Genomic DNA, 22,121 nt, shown 5'->3' with positions numbered 1-22,121 from the left:
TGCAGTCAAGCAAAAAAGGCATACTGAAATATCTTGAGAAAAGATCACATAAATTATCTTACAAACCTGATTAAAGTGTATATTTAAAAAAAAAAACACTAAGTACATAATGGAATTTCCCCTTTAATTGGATGACTGCTGGATGGTTCGACTTGAACTGTTTCTCTGTATGTCAGTTTACATCAGCACAACCTAAACAGAAGAATATAAAAGAGAAAGTGAATGAATCCAAAGGAAATGAGAAGCTGTGTGGTGCAAGTGTCAATTTAGCCTCCAGCTGGGCAGCTGAAAGCACTTGGTCAGTCATTAGCATGCAAAGGTCTGGTCTCGTCTAGACATTTAAGGTTATTCATTCCCCAGGCCAATTCTACCCAAACTGACAACATGCTCTTCCGAAATCACTCTTAATAAACATCCTTTACTAATGCGGTTATCCCAGTGGTTATTTTCTTCTGCACAATTTAATAGCTCGAAGCTGGCCAAATGCACTACACATCTAAAGTGTTTTGGGGCCTGCAGATGTTACCTCATGCTTAATAAACAATATCACACAGGCCCCAACCAAGCAATCTGTTATTCTTGTACTCACAGGAATCCTGTAATTGGGGGAGACTTTCCCAAAGTCACACAAGTCATGCAGTGCCTCCGCTGCTCCAATAACAGACAGCTCTTGCAAGGCCAATAATTAACAGAAGGAGAGATCCCTGATATTAGTGATTAATATCTTGGATCATCATCCGTTTTTGTACAACTATGTTCACTAATGGTTTACACCTACATTTTCATTTGAGGATAAGCGGTGTGGAAATAAATGAATGATTGATTTGATGCTTGATATGACATGCTCACCCCATTTCCTCATTTAAGTATCTTCCAAGGTCCATATACAAGTAGAATGCAGACTAGGCAAGTTAAGACAAATGTATTTGTACAGCACAATTCAACACAAGGTAATTCAAAGTGTTTTACATCACATGAAATATCTGAAATGACAGTGAAAAACAAAAACACTTGAAATAGGAAATAGAAATAAAGCAAAAAAAAAAAAAAAAACAAACAAACAAAAAAAAGAATTAAAAAAAAAAGTCATTTAACATGAAATTTGAACAATATTTGCACTTATGAATATGCTGTGGTAAACAGTAGCGTTTTTAGCTCTGATTTAAAGGAGCTAACAGTTTGAGCACAATTCAGAGTTTCAGGTAATTTGCTCCAGAAGTGAGGAGCATAGTAAGTGTCACTGAATGCTACCTCACTCATGCTGCTTAGTTCTTGTTCTTGGAACGACTGGTGCACGATAATTATTGGTCCGATAATTATCGGTCCGATAATAGGAATTATGACGTCATCCCGATAAATCCAATAACATTTTTAATAGGACCGATAATATGAACTGTTCTGGCTTTTACATTTTACACACTAGTATGGGAAATCAGTTGACCATTTGCGGGGCATTGCTTCCACCTGCTGGTCAGAATAATTCACTGCATCTATTTTTTGTTACAGTAGTTTGGTTGAATCACTTACACATTGCGGTGTCTAGCAGTAGCATTGACAGTCATGAATACTTTCTGTTACGTTTCCGCCTCGGAAATATATGTAAGTATTTTATGTTTACTATAACATATGGATGTGCAATATATGTTTACTTCCGTGGTGAAGGGTCATATGTACAGAACTTCATAAGTTGCTCAAGCTAGTGTGCTATGCTATACATATAATACTGGTAGTTGTGTATATAAGTGTATTGTGCAGTTTGTTGTATGGTGAGTATTGAATATGTGTATTTTTCTGTTGTACTTTCACAATATTAAGACGAGTGTCTTCCCATAAAAGCAAGAAAAGACCAAACCTTGTGGTTTATGGAAGTGCATTCGTTCTTAGCTGGCTGTCGGGCAGTGCAGAAGTGAAACGCACTGTGTTTTTCATGTCATTATGAAAAATCTGGTGAGATCAAAGGCAAATCTATGTTGAATCCACCACAAGTTTTTTTTTTTTTTTTTTTTTTTAAACCTCCAGGTGTTCAAAAACATTTATACATTTAAAAAATTATATATTTATTATCGGTTATCGATATTGGTATCAGCTTTGAGAGCAGGAAGTTATCGATATCGGTATCTGTTTCAAAAAATGGATATCGTGCACCCCTACTTGGAACACACAGCAGTCCTGTTCCAGACGACCGTCGCGGTCTAGATTAGGCCTGCATAATATTTCGTTTGAAAATTACCATTGCAATGTGTGCATGCTCAATTGTCACATTGTTGGATGTGCAATTTTTTTTTATTTTTTAAACATGTTAACTTTTGTTGTACTTCATAAAAGCAGCAAGTGTGCAGATCTGGGATCCCTTTGATACACAGCAAGCCTACATTAAACGGATTTATGTTAAATTAGGCATGTCCCCGATCCAATCACGTGATTGGAAATTGGGCTGATCGTGCCATTTTTCAGAAGATCGGAAATGAGTGAGAAGGATCGGGTTTTTAATTACCGTATTTTTCGGACTATAAGTTGCACCATCCCAAAAATATGCAATGAGGAGGAAAAAAACAAAAAAACATAAGTCGCACCGGAGTATAAGCGGCATTTTTAAAGGAAATTTACTTGATAAAATCCAACACATACAACAGATATGTCATCTTGAAAGGCAATTTAAAATGAAAATACAATAGAGAACAACATGTTGAATAAGTGTACAGTATGATAATGTTACACGATGCATGAACAACGAAATGCGAACGTGGCTGGTATGTTTATGTAACATAGCTATTAAAAATTATTCAGATAACTATAGCATTATGAACATGCTAAGAAGTTTACTAAACCATCAGTGTCACTCAAAAACACCGACACACATAAGTCGCTCCAGAGTATAAGTCACACCCCCAGCCAAACTATGAAAAAACTGCGACTTATAGTCCGAAAAATACGGTAAGCTGTTTTTCTGCTTCATGCACATACAGCACCACAGCCTCTCACCCACCCTCCTGCTAAGCAGTGCGACCAAACTGTTTTTCTTGGTCACAGTGCAGCTGGCTTCTGGTACTTAATGTTAACGATGATTGACAGGTTTGTAGCTTTGATCTTGCCACAGAAATCTCGATAGCTCTACAATCAAAGGCACACATGTGTCAATCACTCATTTATTGTGTAAGTACGAGGCTGTTCTCGGCAGCGTGAGCATCAAAGCATGAGTGAATTGGAGTGGACTCACGCAATGAAGCATTTAAATAAGACAAGCATTTTTCTACGTTAGTCTTGTTAAAAAATAATTCACATTGTGAAGGCGGCACGGTGGGACAGTGGTTAGCACGTCCACTTTTTCCAGCTCTGGCTTTCCTGTGTGGAGTTTGCATATTCTTCACATGCGTCGGTGGGTTTTCTCTGGGTCCCTGCCACATCCCAAAAAACGAGCATAGTATGCTGATTGAACAATCCAAATTCTCTGTAGGTGTGAGTGTCTGCGTGAATGGTTGTGTGTCTATATGTGCTCTGCGACTGTACGACTGTACCCCGCCTTCTGCCTGGAGTTAGATGTGATAGGCTCAAGCAACCCTGTGACCCTTGTGAGGATAAGCAGTTCAGAAGATGAATGAATGATCGAATTATTTGAATGTTATGGAGAGTGATTAAAAGTATGCCCTTAAAAGTGATGCAATGAAAATGTGGGTGCGCCTCCATTTTGTGCTGGTGCACCTTAAGAAAAAAGTTGCACTGCAACCAATGCGAAAAGTATGGTGCCTTGGCAATACATATCGCAAAGTTAAATTTTACTAATATTGTTCAGGCCTATCCTAAACAGAGTTACTATTGAAGTTATCTGGTGAAAATTCTTCTAGTTTTAATATCAAAATATAATATCACAATATAACCCACCCACCCCCAAATATCGCAATGATATTTTTTTCCAATATCGTTCAGGGCTAGTTTAGATTTTTCGTAGGGTTCCAAAAGATGAAACATATACAGTGTATCAAGAAAGTGAGTACACCCCTCGCATTTTAGCAGATATTTAAGCATATCTTTTCATGGGACAACCCTGACAAAATGACACTTTGACACAATGAAAAGTTATCTGTGTGCAGCCTATACTGGTATAACAGAGTTAATTTATTTTCCCCTCAAAATATCTCAAAATACAGCCATTAAAATCTAAACTCATGGCAACAAAAGTAAGTACACCGCAGGGGAACAACGTACATCCCTAAATGTCCAAATTGAGTACTGCTTGTCATTTTCCCTCCAAAATGTCATGTGACTAGTTATAGGAGTGCTGTCAACATTGCTGCAGAGATTGAAGAGGTGGGGGGTCAGCCTGTTAGTGTTCAGAACATACAGCGTGCTCTACATCAAATTGGTGTGTATGGCTGTCACCCCAGGAGGAAGCCTCTTCTGAAGATGATACACAAGAAAGCCCGCAAAAAGTTTGCTGAAGACATGTCAACAAAGCACATGGATTACTGAAACCATGTCCTATGGTCTGATGAGAGGAACATTTTTTATTTTTTTATTTTTGTTCCGATGGTCTCAAGCATGTGTGGCGGCGACCAGGTGAGGAGTACAAAGATAAGTGTGTCATGCCTACAATCAAGCATGGTGGTGGGAATGACCCCCCCCCCCCCCCCCACCTCTTCAATCTCTGCAGCAATTCTCGCAGTCGGACATCCAGGCATTAATGACGTCATCAGCCACAACAAAGCGTCGCCATCTTGAAATGGGGGCAAAACACGAGTCACATGCAGTTGCTCTGTCGTGCATTGTAGTACAAACGCGTTGAACTTTTGTCTTATTTGCGGTCTTTTTTTCCGTCAGAATGACTAAAAATTGCTGTACTGCGGGTTGTAACACAAGGAAGAGTTCGGAGCCGCATTTGAAGTTCTTCATTCTTCCTTGTGAGAAGATAAAGCGAAGCAAATGGCTGAAAGCAATCAATCGAGGAACAGTAAAGGAAGACGGTTCCGTGGACCCTTCTCGCCTGTGGGAACCTAAATCCAGGCACATTTACATTTGCAGCCGATATTTTATTACTGGTGAGTAAACTTTAATCAATTTTATTTTACCCCAATTAGCTGCAAGGATTCAATAGACTAGGCAGTGGTTATTATTACCGTAACCGACAACTCGCAAAGCGTTATTTTTCTTTTGCCATGAACTGCTCTGATATATATATACATATATATATATTATTGGCCTGGTGGGAATTGGTTATTTTGCCGTGACGTGACTCATGCACTGCGTTCTTGCCTCGTGACACCCCATTTAGTTCTTCTACCACGGTTCACAGCTAAATAACGCTTGGAGGTGAATTACCGGTTATGACAGAAATAATCATCAATTAATGCATCCATTAATTAAAATACCTTCCCATTTATTTTAATTTGTTTAAAACAAAAAAAGCCTAGAATTGATAAAGGTCAACTTACTGTGTGACTTTATGAGGTAGTTGTAGATGTTTCCGAACTCCACTGCAGGCCATTCCTTTGGATTGTTTATCCAGCTATCAGCTGCAACTTTGTATGGGCAGATTTGCAAGCCAATACATGCTAATTTTAAGTTGTATCGCCTCCTCGCGTGTGTCGGCAGTGACTCGTAATAATAATAAGTCATGTTTAAGATGTTTTTATGAAAAGAAGATGCAAAACACAGCTGAAATATATGAATTTCAGACGTTTGTCTACGGATGTTTACCTGTGCGTTCCCCCATCTCAAAATGGTGACATGTTGCCAAGTGAGATGATGTCATCGTGACATCACGCCAACTGCGAGAATGCTGACAGCACTCCTGTAACGAGTCACATGACTTTTCGGAGGGAAAATGACAAGCATCAATCAATTGGGACATTTAGGGATGTACGTAGTTCCCATGCGGTGTACTCACTTTTGTTGCCAGGGGTTTAGATATTAACCCTTGAGAGTCGAAGGACGCGCCGGCGCGTCCTCAGCGCACGTCGTCTTTGAAGCACCCTCGCGTTTTAATTACGTCACCCACATGCCGTTGGTTGGTCTCGTTTTAAAGTGCGGAAGTTGCGGTTTACTCTCGTTGTTATTTGAAGTCAATCGACCAACTAAAACGTGAGATATTGTCATTTAAGTTTTATAGTTTTATTGTCCTCTCAAAAAAACATTAAAACGCTGCATGGATCATTTGTTTATGTCTATATTTCCATCATTTCTTGTCCTTTTTGAAAACGGAAGCTCCATGAAAAAAACACAAATCAAACGAACCCTTTCGAAGTCACAGTGGAAGCACAAAATGCGTTTTTTTTTTTTATAAATATAACTGCCGTGTGAGGTTCCACCGAACGAGAGGCAGGAGTGTTCTGAAGCAGCGAGGGGGCAAGCGACGGCCGTTTGAATCAAGCAAGCGAGCGAGTGACTTTGTGTGACTTTGAGGATGAACGGAAAACTAAATTTAGCGCAAGCAATTGTGCTTTTTGATCAACTTGAGGAAGAGGGTGGTCCAAATTCGTCATCATCGTCTTCTTCGGAAGAGTCCTCGAGTGAAGATAGTGACGGATTTGAACACGTGGGTGACGCCATCGACGAGCAGAGGTAAGCCAACTCGCTTTTTTATTTATTTATTTTTTTTTTAATGCTGTAAAAGTTTCTTTTGATATTGCAAGACAAAGTTAATTTTGATGCAATATAAGTGCGTGTTTGTGTATGTAATAATAAAATGTGCATATCAGATCAAAGTATAATTTGTGGTCTTCTTTCTATATGAAGATTAGGGATGTAGCACATATTCAGCTACGGTATTCTTTCTATTGTCATACATATAGATTTCCATTATTATTTATTGCTGTATATATTTTTATTTTATACTTTATTATTTTCATAAATACTGACTTTTGTTTCATGTACATTTATAGTGACAATGAAAGTAAAGTGAAATGAAAATGGAAGGGTGGAAAGAGGACCGACACCCCATGGAAGTGTGGGCTGTGATGTAGCCCTGTGCCTAATTCCAGGACGAAACTGCTTTTCGGAGTGGCATGCCTGAAAAAAATTTAACTTGTTTATTGTAAATATTTTTGAAAAGACTTTTTTCCCCAATGTTATATATATATATATATATATATATATATATATATATATATATATATATATATATATATATATATATATATTTTTTTTTTCCCACAATCAGTCTTCTCAATTTGTGTATATAAATGTGTGTTCAAGAAGCTTGATTGTGTGTACATAGTTTTCATCAGGTGATGGGCCGCAATACCTAAACTCATAAAGAGATGGCCTCTAAACACTTTTTGTGTTAGATGGTATATTTTTTCACTGTTCTTCACTGTTTGGTCTGCTGTATATAACCTGTTTTGACTAGAGCATGTATAAATGCAAAAAACGCCTATGGCTATACCTGTTGTTTATGTTGAATTGTCAAATAAAAGACTATTTATTCTAAATTTTTTTGGTTGAATGTTCATCCTAACATGTTGAATAAATATTACAAAGTTTCAAAACGGTTCGTTACGCATGTTTGGTTGTCAATTGGACACCAATATTAAAAATTTTGACAAAACAATTTTGGAATTTTTGGTCTTTTTTGGCCCAAAATTATTATTTATAATTGGTCAGTGAAGGAAACAACAGTTTGGACATGAAATTCAAGGTGTCACAAAAAAAGGGACCAAACCAGGCCATCGTAAACAATTCTGTCTTTGAAATATAAAGGCAACTTCAAGGGCATGCAAAATCAGACAAAATAGGCCCAGACCTTAAAGGGTTAATGGCTATATTTTGAGTTATTTTGAGGAGAAAATAAATTAACCATTTTATAAGCTGCACACAGACTACTTTTCATTGTGTCAAAGTGTCATTTTTTTCAGTGTTGTCCCATGAAAAGATATACTTAAATATCTGCAGAATTGCGAGGGGTGTACTCACTTTTGTGATACACTGTATTTTGATCCAAGGCCATTGTTTTTTGAAGACCTGCAGTAGTATGAATAAAGAATGAAAAATAGTTAATGCAGTTGCCTTACGATCAAGAACTAATAACAAGATAATTCCCATTGTGCCATTTGTTGCGCTACAGTAGTCTCTCAAATAGAGAAATTTGCCACGTAAAGATAAAACTAATTTGGACTCATTCGAATTCACAGCGCAAAGGCTATAATAATGTGTTGATATTCAATACAATGCAAAGTAATATGTACAGAAAATGATTTTAATTGTTTTTTTAATACCATCCTTAAGGTTTTCCATGAATGTAGATATTTGAAAAACATCAATACACCAACTGCCTTTTTGTGCTGAATAAGTGGACATTGTTAAAAGGAATTTTAGGAAAACACTTGCTTTGTTTGATTAGTTATGTATACAAATACTCTGTCAACATCTTTAAGTCTTTTGTTCCATCATCTCAAGTGTACATAAATCACTGAGTCTTTTAGCAGTTCTTGGTCTTATATGGTTGGAACGTATGAACTTAAAAGAAAATACATTTGTAGTTTCAGAACAACACAAACAAAATCTTCTGTCCCTCTACAGCCAAAAACACTGAATTCATTCTGATGACCATATTTTGTCCGCTGCATAACAACCTCATAATTTGTAATTTATTTGTGTAGTCCCAAGATTACATTTTATAATGGGGCAACGCTAATGCAATATTCTGCTGCAGTGTGTATTAATATTAAAGCAATGTATTGCATGAGCTAGGTTGTGGTCATCCATTGTAAGGGACCAGACAAAGCATGACTCTGAAACCCTGTATGATGAACAACACTTGAAAAGGTGATTTTTATATACCATGTTCCTACAGGATCTCAGGATCCCCTCTGGAGGCGGGGCCTGACTGTGCTCAGCCCAAAAAAGCAATGTAGTTACCCGTTCCAATGGACTCAACAACAGTTGAAGCATCCAAGTTTCACTATACCCCATTTGCTTGAGTTGTACCTGTGAACACGACCGAAACAAATGGATACATTAGTGAACAACGTGCAGTTGCAGTCAGCATTAATGTGTACACTGCAAAAACACACCTATTTAAAACTAGTTAAATTCCAGGGTCAGTGTAAATCTACTACAAATAAGTGAAATTATCTGCCAGTGCTTCATGTAAATTTTACTCGCTTAGATTTCTTGAAATAAGAAAAATAGCCTAAAATAAGCTTCACAGACTTATCTTAAGCAATAAATTAGGGATCTCTTCTAGATAAGCCCCGCCACAAAGTTAACACCTGCCACCTAAAAAAGATTATAAAAAAGAAGTTATGAAACTTGTACTTTTAGTTTTTGTTAAAGAGGGTGAAATTGGGACATGTCATTAATAATTTGCATGAAAAGGTCCCTATTTCAGTACTTGTGTCCAGGGGCGTTGGAAATCATGCACAGCAGGGGGTGCTGAGGATCTTTTTTAGTTTTTCCCCAATCAAAAACTGCTTTTCGGCCCAAATTTGTTATGCTCGCGCATTTCCTCCATACAAGGCGTGCACCATGGAAGTACACACGCATGCTGGCTAGTCCCCCTACTACTATTAGGCTACTATTGGAAATAAAAGCATCCTTGTATTATAATGCAAATCCCCACAACTAGACGGCGCAGTGACTCACAAACACATTTGAAAATTAAAACAGCCAATAAGCCTCGGTTAAAAGTGCCTGTGACACGAAAAAGCATGTTTATTTCATAATACACGCGGTATTTTATACTCATGAATGAAATTGACCACTTGGATGTGTGAAAAAGTGATCGATATATTTATTCAATTTTTTGAATCCCGCGCTACGAAAATGACAGACTTCCGGCTTTGGTCTTGCATTGAGGAAGAGGGCGCTGTGACGTGTACGGGAGAAGGAGTCCTCTTCACTATACAGCTGTACTGTTGTATGAGAAGGACTAAAGATTCAGCTGATTTTGCGGATTAATACGTTTATTTTTCACATCACACCAGCCATAAGGCTGCAGAAAAATCTTGCTGTACGGGGGAGAGGCGTATGCGCCTTTTTGGGGTTTCAAAAGATTCCCATTCACCGGTGGATATTGGCCAAAACAAGCCCTACTATTGTGGGACCATGGGACTAACGAGGAACTGAGTAAACGTCGTTTTTTGTATAATGTGAAATACTGGGATCATTTTAATATGTAGGTGGCTTGCATTTTGTGGCTTACATGCTCCTTGTCGACTCCGCTGACGACCGAAAAATGGCCGCCCCGTATGAAATGTCCCCCCTGACGGGAACGCTTGTTTATAACGCTTTGTTGAGGTGAAAATATCAAATGTTTTCATGGATTACAGTAATGGATTTACGACTGTAAAATCAGTTTTAAATAAATAATTTACACATAATACTAGTACTGTATTTTAGTAACAAATCGTGGACTGGGCCACATCACCATCTTTGAGCAGAAATGTATTAGTCTACAGTTTTTCACGACCATATCCTAATGACAATCACACAGGTATGACATTTATTAGTTCAAGCAGAGTAAAATAATACATATTCACGGTACAAGAAAATCATTTCCATTTCCATCGATTGGTAAGAAAAAGCTGTTTGTATGAGTGATGTGTGGGCACTCAATAATAAAATAAATAAACAAATAAATAAAATAAAATAAATTAATTAAACGCTCAAAAAAGCGTTATAAATAAGCGTTCCCGTCAGGGGGGACATTTTATGCGGGACGGCCATTTTTCGGCACAACACCGGCGGCTTGTCGCACATCCCCCCGCCGGGAGAGCACTATACTCTTATTCCCCTCTTCATGTGCCTGGTGTTTTGTCAAATTTTTCGACCGATCAGAAATTGCAACTTTGAGTTAAAAATAGCCGTGAATACAGCGATTACCTAGTAAACACTACAAACTTTCCTTAAATAAAGGACTAGCTACACGCTCCTCCGACGTCGGTCATTGTCCAACTGCTTCCCCGGCGAGCTCTCCTGTCCGTAGTAGCAGGGGGGCGAGCTGTAAATTGCTCTCCAGTGGGCGGTTTGCCGATCAGAGAAGAGAATCGACAACCCAGTCGTCATGTGAAATGATCCGGGCTAGTTATGTGTGATTTTCCCCTTCGAAGACTTTGAAACATCACTCAATTCGGGTTAGCATGTCGGCTAGCTGTCACGCCTCTTGGTTTGTTTACATTCTTCGAAGCTGGGGAAGGGAAGCCGATTTAGGTGGCATAAAATATCATACGGGGGGTGCGACAGTAAAGGTGAAGTCGACAGTTTTGACCATTATGGAGTAATTTTGCCATGTCGTCTTGAATAAATGAATTTTTATTATTTCGTATTCCATTTAGCACAAGACTGTTATTTGTCATAACCATGCCATTTATTTAGCTATTGCGGAAAAATACTTGGATAAAAAGAATATCCTGTAAAAATATTGGAGTAGAGAGACTGAAACAATGACACATTGCTGCTGTCTTCATCGCGTTTTCCTCGTTGTGAATAATTCCCCCTCAACGGGCTGACTGGTCCTTTCAAGCCATTTATTTAGCTATTGGGGAAAAATACTTGGATAAAAAGAATATCCTGTAAAAATATTGGAGTAGAGAGACTGAAACAATGACATTTTGCGGCTCTCTTTGTCGCGTTTTCCTCGTTGTGAATAATTTCCCCTCAAAGGGCTGCATACTAAATCAGATGAAATCGTGACTCCGCTGACGTCATCCACCTGTTGGGGTAGCTAGAGCCCTATAATGGTAGTCGTGGCTAACCGGCAGATTAAAAGACTATTTTCTCGTCATCTGCGCTTTGCTAAATTGTTTTATATAGTTGAATCGTCTCACAATATGATTCTAATTCACATAATATTCCTATTTAAGACTTTTTTTTCTCCTGTCGTACGCACTTTAACACCCCTTTTCACAACACTAAAATAAATTGCACTCAAATATCCAACAGCGCTCTGCACAATGGCAGCTCAACAGGAACAACAAACAATAAAATGGCTACAATGCAAGCATGTCTTACCTATTTGAAGACAACAAAGGACAACCATCTTCATTTTCGACCTCGAACTGAATTTTAGAAAATGCTGCTGCTTTTGGAAAGAAAATCTAATTATTTTTTTGTGCCATGTTAACGCCTCCTCTGTCAACAGTTTACTTTTCCGTTCAAATAGCGCCTTATTCAGTGTGACCTGTTAGCAAGCAAGGTTTCAGGTGGTGTTATAAACAAGAACATATATGTTTAATCCCCAAAGGTAAACGTGTAATTGTTTCAAAATGCTTTATTTGTTAATTAAAAAAAAAAAAAAAAAAAATCTACCAAAACACTTCTTTTTTCTCCCCAACACCAGGGGGTGGTACAGCACCCTCAGCACGCCACTTCCCGCGCCACTGCCTTTGCCTCCAAATGAACTCACACAAGTAGCTGTCCACTAAACATCGGTGTGTGCCGCATTATGGTTTAGGGCGGGGTTTAGTGCGTGCATTAAATTGGAGCTGACACAGGGGGCGGGGCTTAACTTTTCACGCGTGCACTTTTTTGGATTAGTGGTGGGGTTTGTCTGGAAAAGATCCTAAATTAGTATATTTACACTTAAAAAAAACTTTCAAATATCAAATGTTCCTAATTCAAAAATAGATATTGTTCAAAACATCTGAAAGCAAAAGTTGATTTAGGTAAAAAATGACCAACTCTTAGATGTATGGGCTTAAAAAGAACAAATAGTAATATTTACTAGAATTAAATGGAATATTCTGACTCACTAATCTGTTAACTAGTCTTTAACATTCAAAACAGGATGGGGAAAATTATTTGACTAGATTTAAGAAAAATAATCTGATTAAGACGATATAAATTTGCAATGTACCTGTCAGGCTTTCTGCAGCATTTGGCGGGCACAAGTTATTTGAATGAGCTTCCACAAGAGGTTTTTTTGCAGCGTGTGATAAAGACAATGTTGTAGCTTGAAACGACAGGACCCAATCACCCACCCCCCGTTGTATTTTGTCACTATTTTGATGTATTGAAGATTGTTAATATCTTGTTTCTATGGATGTCATACAATCATTCACTTATCATGTATCATTAGTATGGCTTACAAAAATAATATTTAACTCAATGTGAAATCTCTCCATGTAAAAATTGTTTAGCTTTCTGAAAAGGGGAAAAATATCTTGAACATTTGTTATTTTTTGAGAGAAATAATACATGTATTCATTTCACTGTGTCCTGTTTTTTAGGTGATTTTGATGCTGACCAAATTATTTGATTTCAACCTCAACAGTGTGACTGAGAGTTCATTATGGAGGTAAGCTTACAGTATATTATTACATTTTCACATTATATTTCAAGAAAAAGACAATTTTCTGTTAAATGTGGAACATATAAATTACTTTTTTTTTTTTTTTTTGCAGATGTAGCAAAGGACTGTATTAACTGACAATGATTTTCTTTAGTGTTCCTGAGGGTCTAATGTAATACTTTTACACAATGACAATTGATTTTAATGCAGTGTTGCATGAGGGATTGAAGGTTTTGGGCATTCAGTGTTAGTTTTCGTTTACATTGTAATGTGCCCCATCCTTACTTGTGAACTGAGGTAGGTAAACTAGCCAAAACTTTTATTCAAGTAAGAGTAGCGTTACTTCAAAATAATATTACAAAAGTAAAAGTAAGCATCCAAAAATTGTACTCAAGTACAAGTAAAAACGTATTTGGTGAAAAGACTACTCAAGTCATTAGTAACATTCTAGTGTTAAGATGCTTGATTTTTTTAACTGATATTTTTAGCTATTTATATGAACTGTTATCATTGTACCATATCATAACATCTTACAGAACTACATTAAGACATATAAAATACTACAACAACAAAACATTGAATTCCGGCGAGAGAAAAAAAAAATCTACAGTAATGAAGCATTATTTGTCCAAAAAGCATGAATGCCCTTGAGTGGAGAAAACATAAAACATTTGTCCATTTTACCCTGGAAACCCCCGTTACAGACGTCGCGCAACCGCTTTTGTTTCTACACAGCCATAAAAAGAAGCTCCGTAATTACATTTATTATTCAAAATGTCCGTCATTTTTAGCTGAGAATCATTAATTGATGTCTAATATTTAGTCTCTTTCTTTCTTTTTTTTTTTTTTTTTTTAAAACGACTTTAAAATATAATTAGCATATTTTAAACTTTTAAACAAATTACGTCACAATGAAAAAAAATGGTGTCTGTAAAAAGGTCAAAAGGTTAATTGTATTTTTTTGTTACCGTTTTGTTATCTTCCCCTATATTTTAGATGATAAATAATCGATCCAAACAAAAAAAATTTGAAAAAAAAAATTAAAAAGCCATTTAAAAGGGTAAATATATGAAAATGAAAATCTCGACCACTCCTTGATGTCTGCGATTTCTCCATCGCGACCCTTGTTATATTACCATTTTTCACCCATAAAATCCCCCAAAAATCCGGCTTTGGCCATTCACAGCTCTGTCTTGACACTCAGTGATACATGCTACATGGAGTTTTTGGATCGAAAAGAGGTAAGTACGCGATCATATCTCTGGTTAAAATCATGGCGTCTTTAACTATGCTCTCGCGTGCTCTCCCCTCCAGTTAAGGTTTTGCTGTTTAAAAAGAATTTTTTTTTTTTTTTTTTAAATGCCCTCCTGTTCAAAATTTCTCTACCCCCAGAAAATGGAGATTTTAAGCTTCCAATGATGTATCACTCATGCATTTAGGACAATTTTGAAATTTGGCCAAAGTCACCTGAGTGTTTTCCGCCATATACATATACTGTATAGGAAAAATTAGTTTTATTTTTTTTTAACGTGTTTTAATAAGTTTTACTATATCTAAATTTTTACAGGTAAATCACACCAAACCCATGCAATTTCTATAATAGATTAATATTGAAACCAAACACTATTATTATATAACCCCTCACTCTTGTAAATATATACACAAAGTATTAACAGTGATGGTTCACTGGCTTATGTTTCCCCCTTCTGTCATTGTTCGCATGCTATCCTCATTAAAATATGAAAACCTCTACATAAATGTTTGGGTGGTTTTAGTGAAAGCAGACACTGTTTTTTTCATCGCTGTGATTTTGACAAGATCAGATTTGGTGGTGATTTTATAAAAGTGAGAAATTCCAAAAGGTTCTGATACTTTTTCATACCACAGTATACAGTGTATCACAAAAGTGAGTACACCCCTCGCATTTCTGCAGATAATTAAGTATAACTTTTCATGGGACAACACTGACAAAATGACACGTTGACACAATAAAAATTAGTCTGTGTGCAGATTTTATAAAAGAGTTCATTTATTTTTCCCTCATAATAACTAAAAATATTGCCATTAATATCTAAACCGCTGGCAACAAAAGTGAGTACACCCCTTAGTGAAAGTCATCAATATTAACATACATCATCTGTCAACGTCAACTGTCAATATTTTGTGTGGCCACCACTACTATCCAGAACTGCCTTTACTCTCCTGGGCATGGAGTTGACAAGAGCTTCACAGGTTGCCACTGGAATGCTCTCCCACTCCTACATGACGACGTTGCGAAGTTGCCGGATATTTGAGACTTTGCGCACCTCCACCTTCCGCTTGAGGATCCCCCAAATATGTTCTATTGGGTTCAAGTCTGGAGACATGCTTGGCCAGTCCTTTACCCTCAGCCTCTTCAGTAGAGCAGTGGTCATCTTGGAGGTGTGTTTGGGGTCATTATCATGCTGGAACACTGCCCTGCGACCCGGTTTCTGGAGGGAGGGTATCATGCTCTGCTGCAGTATTTCACAGTACATGTTGGAGTTCATGTTTCCCTCAATGGAATGTAACTCTCCAACACCTGCAGCACTCATGCAGCCCCAGACCATGACAGTCCCACCATCATACTTGACTGTAGGCATGACACACTTATCTTTGTACTCCTCATCTGGTCGCCGCCACACATGCTTCAGACCATCAGAACCAAACAAATTAATCTCCGTCTCATCAGAACATAGGACATGGTTCCAGTAATCCATGTGCTTTGATGACAAGTCTTCAGCAAACTGTTTGCAGGTTTTCTTGTGTACCGTCTTAAGAAGAGGCTTCTTCCTGGGGTGACAGCCATGCACATCAATTTGATGTAGAGTGTGGCGTATGGTCCGAGCACTAACAGGCTGACCCCCCATCTCGTCAATATCTGGAGCAATGCTGACAGCACTCCTGCGACAATCTTTCAAAGAAAGGATGTGACGCTCAGCACATGTGCTCAGGTTCTTTGGACGACCAACCCGAGGCCTGTTCTGAGTGGACCCTGCTCTTTTAAAACGCTGGATGATCTTAGCCACTGTGCTGCAGCTCAGTTTCAGGGTGTTGGCAATCTTCTTGTACCCTTGGCCATCTTCATGTAGTGCAACAATACGTCTTTTAAGATCCTCTGAGAGTTCTTTGCATTGTGGTGCCATGTTGGAACTTTCAGTGACCAGTATGAGAGAGTGTGAGAGCTGCACTACAAATTTGAAAACACCTGCTCCCTATGCACACCTGGACCTAGTAACACAAACGAGTCACATGACATTTTGGAGAGAAAATCACAAGCAGTACTCAATTTGGACATTTAGGGATATAGTTTATAAGGGGTGTACTCACTTTTGTTGCCAGGGGTTTAGATATTAATGGCTATATTTTGAGTTATTTTGAGGGGGAAATAAATTAATTTTATTATATAAGCTGCACACAGACTACTTTTTTTACGAATGTGTCAAAGTGTCATTTTGTCAGTGTTGTCCCATGAAAAAATATACATAAATATCTGCAGAAATGCGAGGGGTGTATTCACTTTTGTGATACAGTGTAACATTACAGTTCAATAGACATATCCCAAATGATTTGGAAATAAATTCTTTAAAAATCTAGCAATGTGATTTTTTTTTTTTTTTTCACATTCTGTCTCTCATGGTTGAGGTTTACCCATGTTGACAATTACAGGCCTCTCTAATATTTTCAAGTAGGAGAACTTGCACAATTAGTGGTTGACTAAATAATTATTTGCCCCACTGTAGAACAACCAATAAAGTAATAAAGAAGCATAAAAATATATGTTGACAAACAAAACAAACCCATCAAGTAATTCATATAAGCTCCAGTATATTAAATGAAATTTCATAAGGCCGGTCCTATTAAAAAGGCACCCCTAGAGAACAATCCCTGAGCACTTATAACATTATCCCCCAATGTTCCTTATATTTTAGGTTCCTCACAACCATATATGCATCCTCATACAGTATTGTACATTTTAATTATATTATGTATATACAGGATATACTGTATGTATATATTTTCCCCAAGTGGTAGCTTCCATGATCGTAATAAATTTAATAATTAAAAAAAAAAAATATCCGCCTAAAACTTTTGCACAGTACTGTATATATTATTCTCATGATTTAATTATTAATTCTTAATTATTATTTTCATTTAGGCCTTTAGCATGTAAAGTCCCCAATTATTTGATCCATTCAGCCTCTGCTCCCATTTAGAACGAAAACAATTCAACTAGTATTAAGGAGGTGTGTTTTTGCTGTGTTAAAGGTGCTATTTTAGTTGAGTTGCTTGCTTTGCCTTCAAATATTGAATTAAATTCTGTCAAACGCAAGAAAATAAATGACTTTACATCACCGAATAATAACCATAATGGACATAAGAAGGACAGTTAAAAAAAATATAAAAACAAAAGAAATGAGAGATAATTTCCAAACATAGCATTATCATTAAGAAAAAATATAGGAGACTACTACTTACTACAGAATGAAGTCTGTTTTTCTGTGTGCTGCGGTCATTATAACGTGACCAATGCAATCCTGTGGGAGTTGATGTTGAGCTTAATAGAGACTTAATTATATCAGTGCTGTAATCCATGTCATATTCTACTAACAAGGAGTTTTTTAATTGCAAGATGTCATTTTTCAAACGCTCAACAGACCTTTCTGATCAAATTTCAGGTCGACTGACTATGGAGCAACATACCAGAAGCTGAATGACAAAGTTGGAGCAAAGACAATACTCAGTTATTTGTACGTGAGCCCAAACAACAAAAGAAAGGTAATGCATTTATGACACACTTTACTGAAGTACTGTCACTATATGTACAGGGTGGCCGAGGCGTAGTTGATAGCTCAAGTTGTTCTGGGACCGAAGGGTCAGCGGTTCAATTCCTGGCTAAGACTGCCAACTGTCGAAGTGCCCTTGGGCAAGGCACTGAACCCTAATTTGGCACCAATGGGTTGGGAACGCCTTGCATGGCAGCAGCACCATTGGTGTGTGAATGTGTGCATGAAAGGGTAAATGTGTGCGAATGTAAAGCGCTTTGGGCATGGTAACCATGTAGTTAAATATAAATACGCTACTCCCAATACATGTGTATTCTTCAATGACAAGCAATGCATTTTATTGATATTTCTTATCTAGCAACAAATGCTACCTATGAGGTACTGAACACCACAGGAATCTGTCAACCCAAAATTCCTACATTAACAATCAAAATGAATTATATTTACATTCAAAATGTGCAAACTTTAAATATTTCTCAAAGTTCCAGCAAAAAAAGAGTAATTTAAATAGTTTAACACAATTTGCAAACCTTCTTTGAAGGGACTCACTACTTCTTTGACACTAAGGTGATGCTACTGAGAGATCAATGCTGTTGGCAATCAAGTCCCTCTAATAGGCCAGCTTACTGCAATTAAATTAGGCTTCTTATGTATGGAAACCCAAAAGGGTCAAAATTAAATAAGTAAAAACAATATTTTGAAATAAACTGTTTTGAGAAATAAGACAAATTGTGTAAAATAACGAGGAAATGCTATTATAAGATAACATTGTTATGAAAAAGATTTTACAAGAAAAAATGCGTTTTTCAGTTGTTGTTTTTTTTTTTTTTAAATTTCATAACGCTTTTTCCACAATAGCCCTTTTATTTCATAATGTCATTTTTCAGCACAATGAGATTTTACAAGTTAAAATGCATTTTTCACGAAGTCATTTTTTTCATAATGTCTTTTTCCACAATGGCCTTTTTATTTCATAATGTCGTTTTTCAGCACAATGAAGAATGTGCTGTCAATCAAATACATAATGCGGAGTCAGTTAAGTGATTGGCTGGATCATGGAGTCTGGCTCGCTCAGTGCTTTTTAATTATTATTCAGGAAGACATAAACATTTGCCCCCCCCCCCCCCCCCCCCGCCACAACTCTGCCACCACTGTAAATAGGATAATTTGTCTATAAAATTATTACTATTATAAGGACACCTCCGCGTAACATTTTTTCTTGAATGTAAAAAAGGACACAAAGTAATATAAATCAAGTTACAATAAAGTATAACCTTATTAACAATTTTGTTTGTAACAGAAAATACTTAAAATGCATCAGTCTGCCTGAATTAAAAAAAAAAAAAAAATCACATCCCAACTGTAAAAGTACACTCAAGGTACATTTTTGACCATTTGATACTGAAAATAAAATTTTATAAAATCAATAAACAAGAATAAATTCAAATTCACGCCACACTATATTAGAAGTACTGGGCTAGCTGCGTTCATGGCTCTGGCTGCGTTACCATTTGGTAGTCTCACTTTCAGAGTTACTCAGAGAAGTTGCGAACCGGTTGGATAGTAATGAAAGGCCTTTACCTCAGCCTGAGCCAGGATTTCAGCAGCAGTGTGTTTTTATTGAGAGGCTTTCTGGAAGTTTACCTTACAGTTCATCAATGCTATCAACTGCTAATGACCAGACGCTACCAAATGCTAAAGACCAGACTCCACGATATGGTTGCCAACAGTACTGGTTTGCGCGGGACATCCTGGAATTTAGAAAGTTTTCTAATAGGTACCGCCGACCATCGGCGACGGTACCTATCAAAACTTCCTAAATTCCCGCCAAATCCGGGACTGTTGGCAACCAACTCCACGATCCAGCCAATAACTTAACTGAATCCGCTTTTTACAGTGCTGGCCAAAAGTATTGGCACCCCTGAAATTCTGTCAGATAATGATCAAATTTCTCCCAGAAAATGATTACAAATGCTTTGGTCGTAATATCTTCATTTATTTTGTTTGCTATTGAAAAAACACAAAAGAAAATGAAAAAAAAAAAAAAAAACACATACCTATTACTTGGTAGCACAACCTTTAGACAAAATAACTGCGAACAACCGCTTCCGGTATCCATCATGGAGTTCCTCACAATGTTCTGCTGGAATTTCAGACCATTCTTCTTTGGCCAACTGCTCCAGGTCTCTGAGATTTGAAGGGTCCCTTCTCCGAACTGCTATTTTCAGATCTCTCCACAGGTGTTCTATGGGATTCAGGTCTGGCATCATTGATGGCCACTTTAGAAATCTCCAGTACTTTCCCTCAAACCATTTTCCAGTGCTTTATGAAGTGTGTTTTGGGTCATTTTCTTGCTGGAAGACCCATGGCCTCTAAGGGAGACACAACTTTCTCACACTGGGCCCTATATTCTTCAAAATTTGTCGGTAATCTTCAGACTTCATAATGCCATGCACACAGTCAAGCGGTCCAGTGCCAGAGTAAGCAAAGCAACCCCAAAACATCAGGGAACCTCCGCCATGTTTGACTGTGGGGACCGTGTTCCTTTCTTTGAAGGCCTAGGTTTTTTTCCCTTTAACCTTTATGTTGATGCCTTTTCCCAAAAAGCTCTACTTTTGTCTCATCTGACCAGAGGACATTCTTCCAAAACATTTTTGGTTTTGTCAGGTAAGTTTTGGCAAACTCCAGCCTGGCTTTTTTATGTCTCTGGGTCAGAAGTGGACTGCAGGACAGCTTGAACTTGTTTGGACGTTAGTCGAGGTTCTTTATCCACCAATCGCACAATCTTTCATTGAAATCTCTCGTCAATTTTTCTTTTCTGTCCACATCTAGGGAGGTTAGCCACAGTGCCATGGGCTTTACACTTACAGTATTGATGATACTTAGCACGGTAGTCACAGGAACATTCAGGTCTTTGGAGATGGACTTGTAGCCTTGAGATTGCCCAAGCTTCCTCACAATTTTGCTTCTCAAGTCCTCAGACAGTTCTTTGGTCTTCTTTCATTTCTCCATGCTGAATGTGGTACACACAAGGACACAGGAGAGAGGTTGAGTCAACTTTAATCCATTTTAACTGGCTGAAAGCGTGATTTAGCTATTGCCACCACCTTACACCTAACATTATTGCAAAACGTTTTTGGCTTTCTCAGGTAAGTTTTTGGCAAACTCCAGCCTGGCTTTTTTATGTCTATGGGTCAGAAGTGGGGTCTTCCTGGGTATCCAACCATATAGTCCCTTGTCATTCAGACGCCGACAATAGTATGGGTTGACACTGTTGTACCCTTGGACTGCAGGACAGCTTGAACTTGTTTGGATGTTACTCAAGGTTATTTATCCACCATCCGCACAATCTTTCGTTGAAATCTCTCGTCAATTTTTCTTTTTTGTCCACATCTAGGGAGGTTAGCCACAATGCCATGGGCTTTACACTTATTTACAATTTTGCTTCTCAAGTCCTCAGACAGTTCTTTGGTCTTCTTTCTTTTCTCCATGCTCAATGTGGTACAAACAAGGACACAGGACAGAGGTTGAGTCAACTTTAATCCATTTTAACTGGCTGCAAGTGTGATTTAGTTATTGCCATCACCTGTTATGTGTCACAGGTAAGTAACAGCTGCTGTTAATTACACAAATTAGAGAATAGTCACATGATTTTTCAAAGGGTGCCAATACTTTTATCTGGCCCATTTTTGGAGTTTTGTGTAAATGTTTTTTTTTTTCCATTCCCTTTTGTGTTTTTTCAGAGCAAGCAAAATAAATGAAGATATTACTAGCAAATCATTTTTAATTGCAATCATTTTCTGGGAGAAATTCAGCATTATCTGACAGAACTGCAGAGGTACCAATACTTTTGGCCAGAACTGTATGTTTGATTGACAGAAGACAATTCATTGTGCTGACAAATGACATTATGAAATAAAAAGGCCATTGCAGAATAAGACATTATGAAAGAAATGACTTTGTGAAAAATGCTTTTTATAGAATAGAATACTTGTAAAAATAGGTCTTTATTGTCATTTTCATCAACAGAAAATTGTGAACAACGAAATTGGACGTGGCACTCCAGTATAAACATATGTATTTTATAAATAAAA

The 22,121-nt window shown here is 37.5% G+C and overlaps 1 protein-coding gene across 4 annotated transcripts in view; it reads left to right on the top strand.

The window, feature by feature from the left end:
• sorcs1 (sortilin-related VPS10 domain containing receptor 1) overlaps positions 1 to 22,121 on the top strand; it is a 199,440-nt gene that overhangs the window by 87,381 nt on the left and 89,938 nt on the right. For all 4 annotated transcript variants that reach the window (XR_009064113.1, XR_009064112.1, XM_057843098.1 and 1 more), the window contains exons 2-3: positions 13,161 to 13,228; positions 17,920 to 18,019. Coding sequence is in view for 2 of the 4 variants with exons in the window: in XM_057843098.1 (XP_057699081.1) it covers positions 13,161 to 13,228; positions 17,920 to 18,019 (168 nt within the window). In the remaining 2 variants the exon portion in view is untranslated. The remainder of the gene's footprint in view (positions 1 to 13,160; positions 13,229 to 17,919; positions 18,020 to 22,121) is intronic.

Source organism: Corythoichthys intestinalis, chromosome 8 (genome assembly GCF_030265065.1).
Source record: "Corythoichthys intestinalis isolate RoL2023-P3 chromosome 8, ASM3026506v1, whole genome shotgun sequence".
NCBI classification, from domain to species: Eukaryota; Metazoa; Chordata; class Actinopteri; order Syngnathiformes; family Syngnathidae; genus Corythoichthys; species Corythoichthys intestinalis.
Note: the sequence above shows the minus strand (reverse complement) of the source record. Positions and strands in the feature narration are given on the sequence as shown.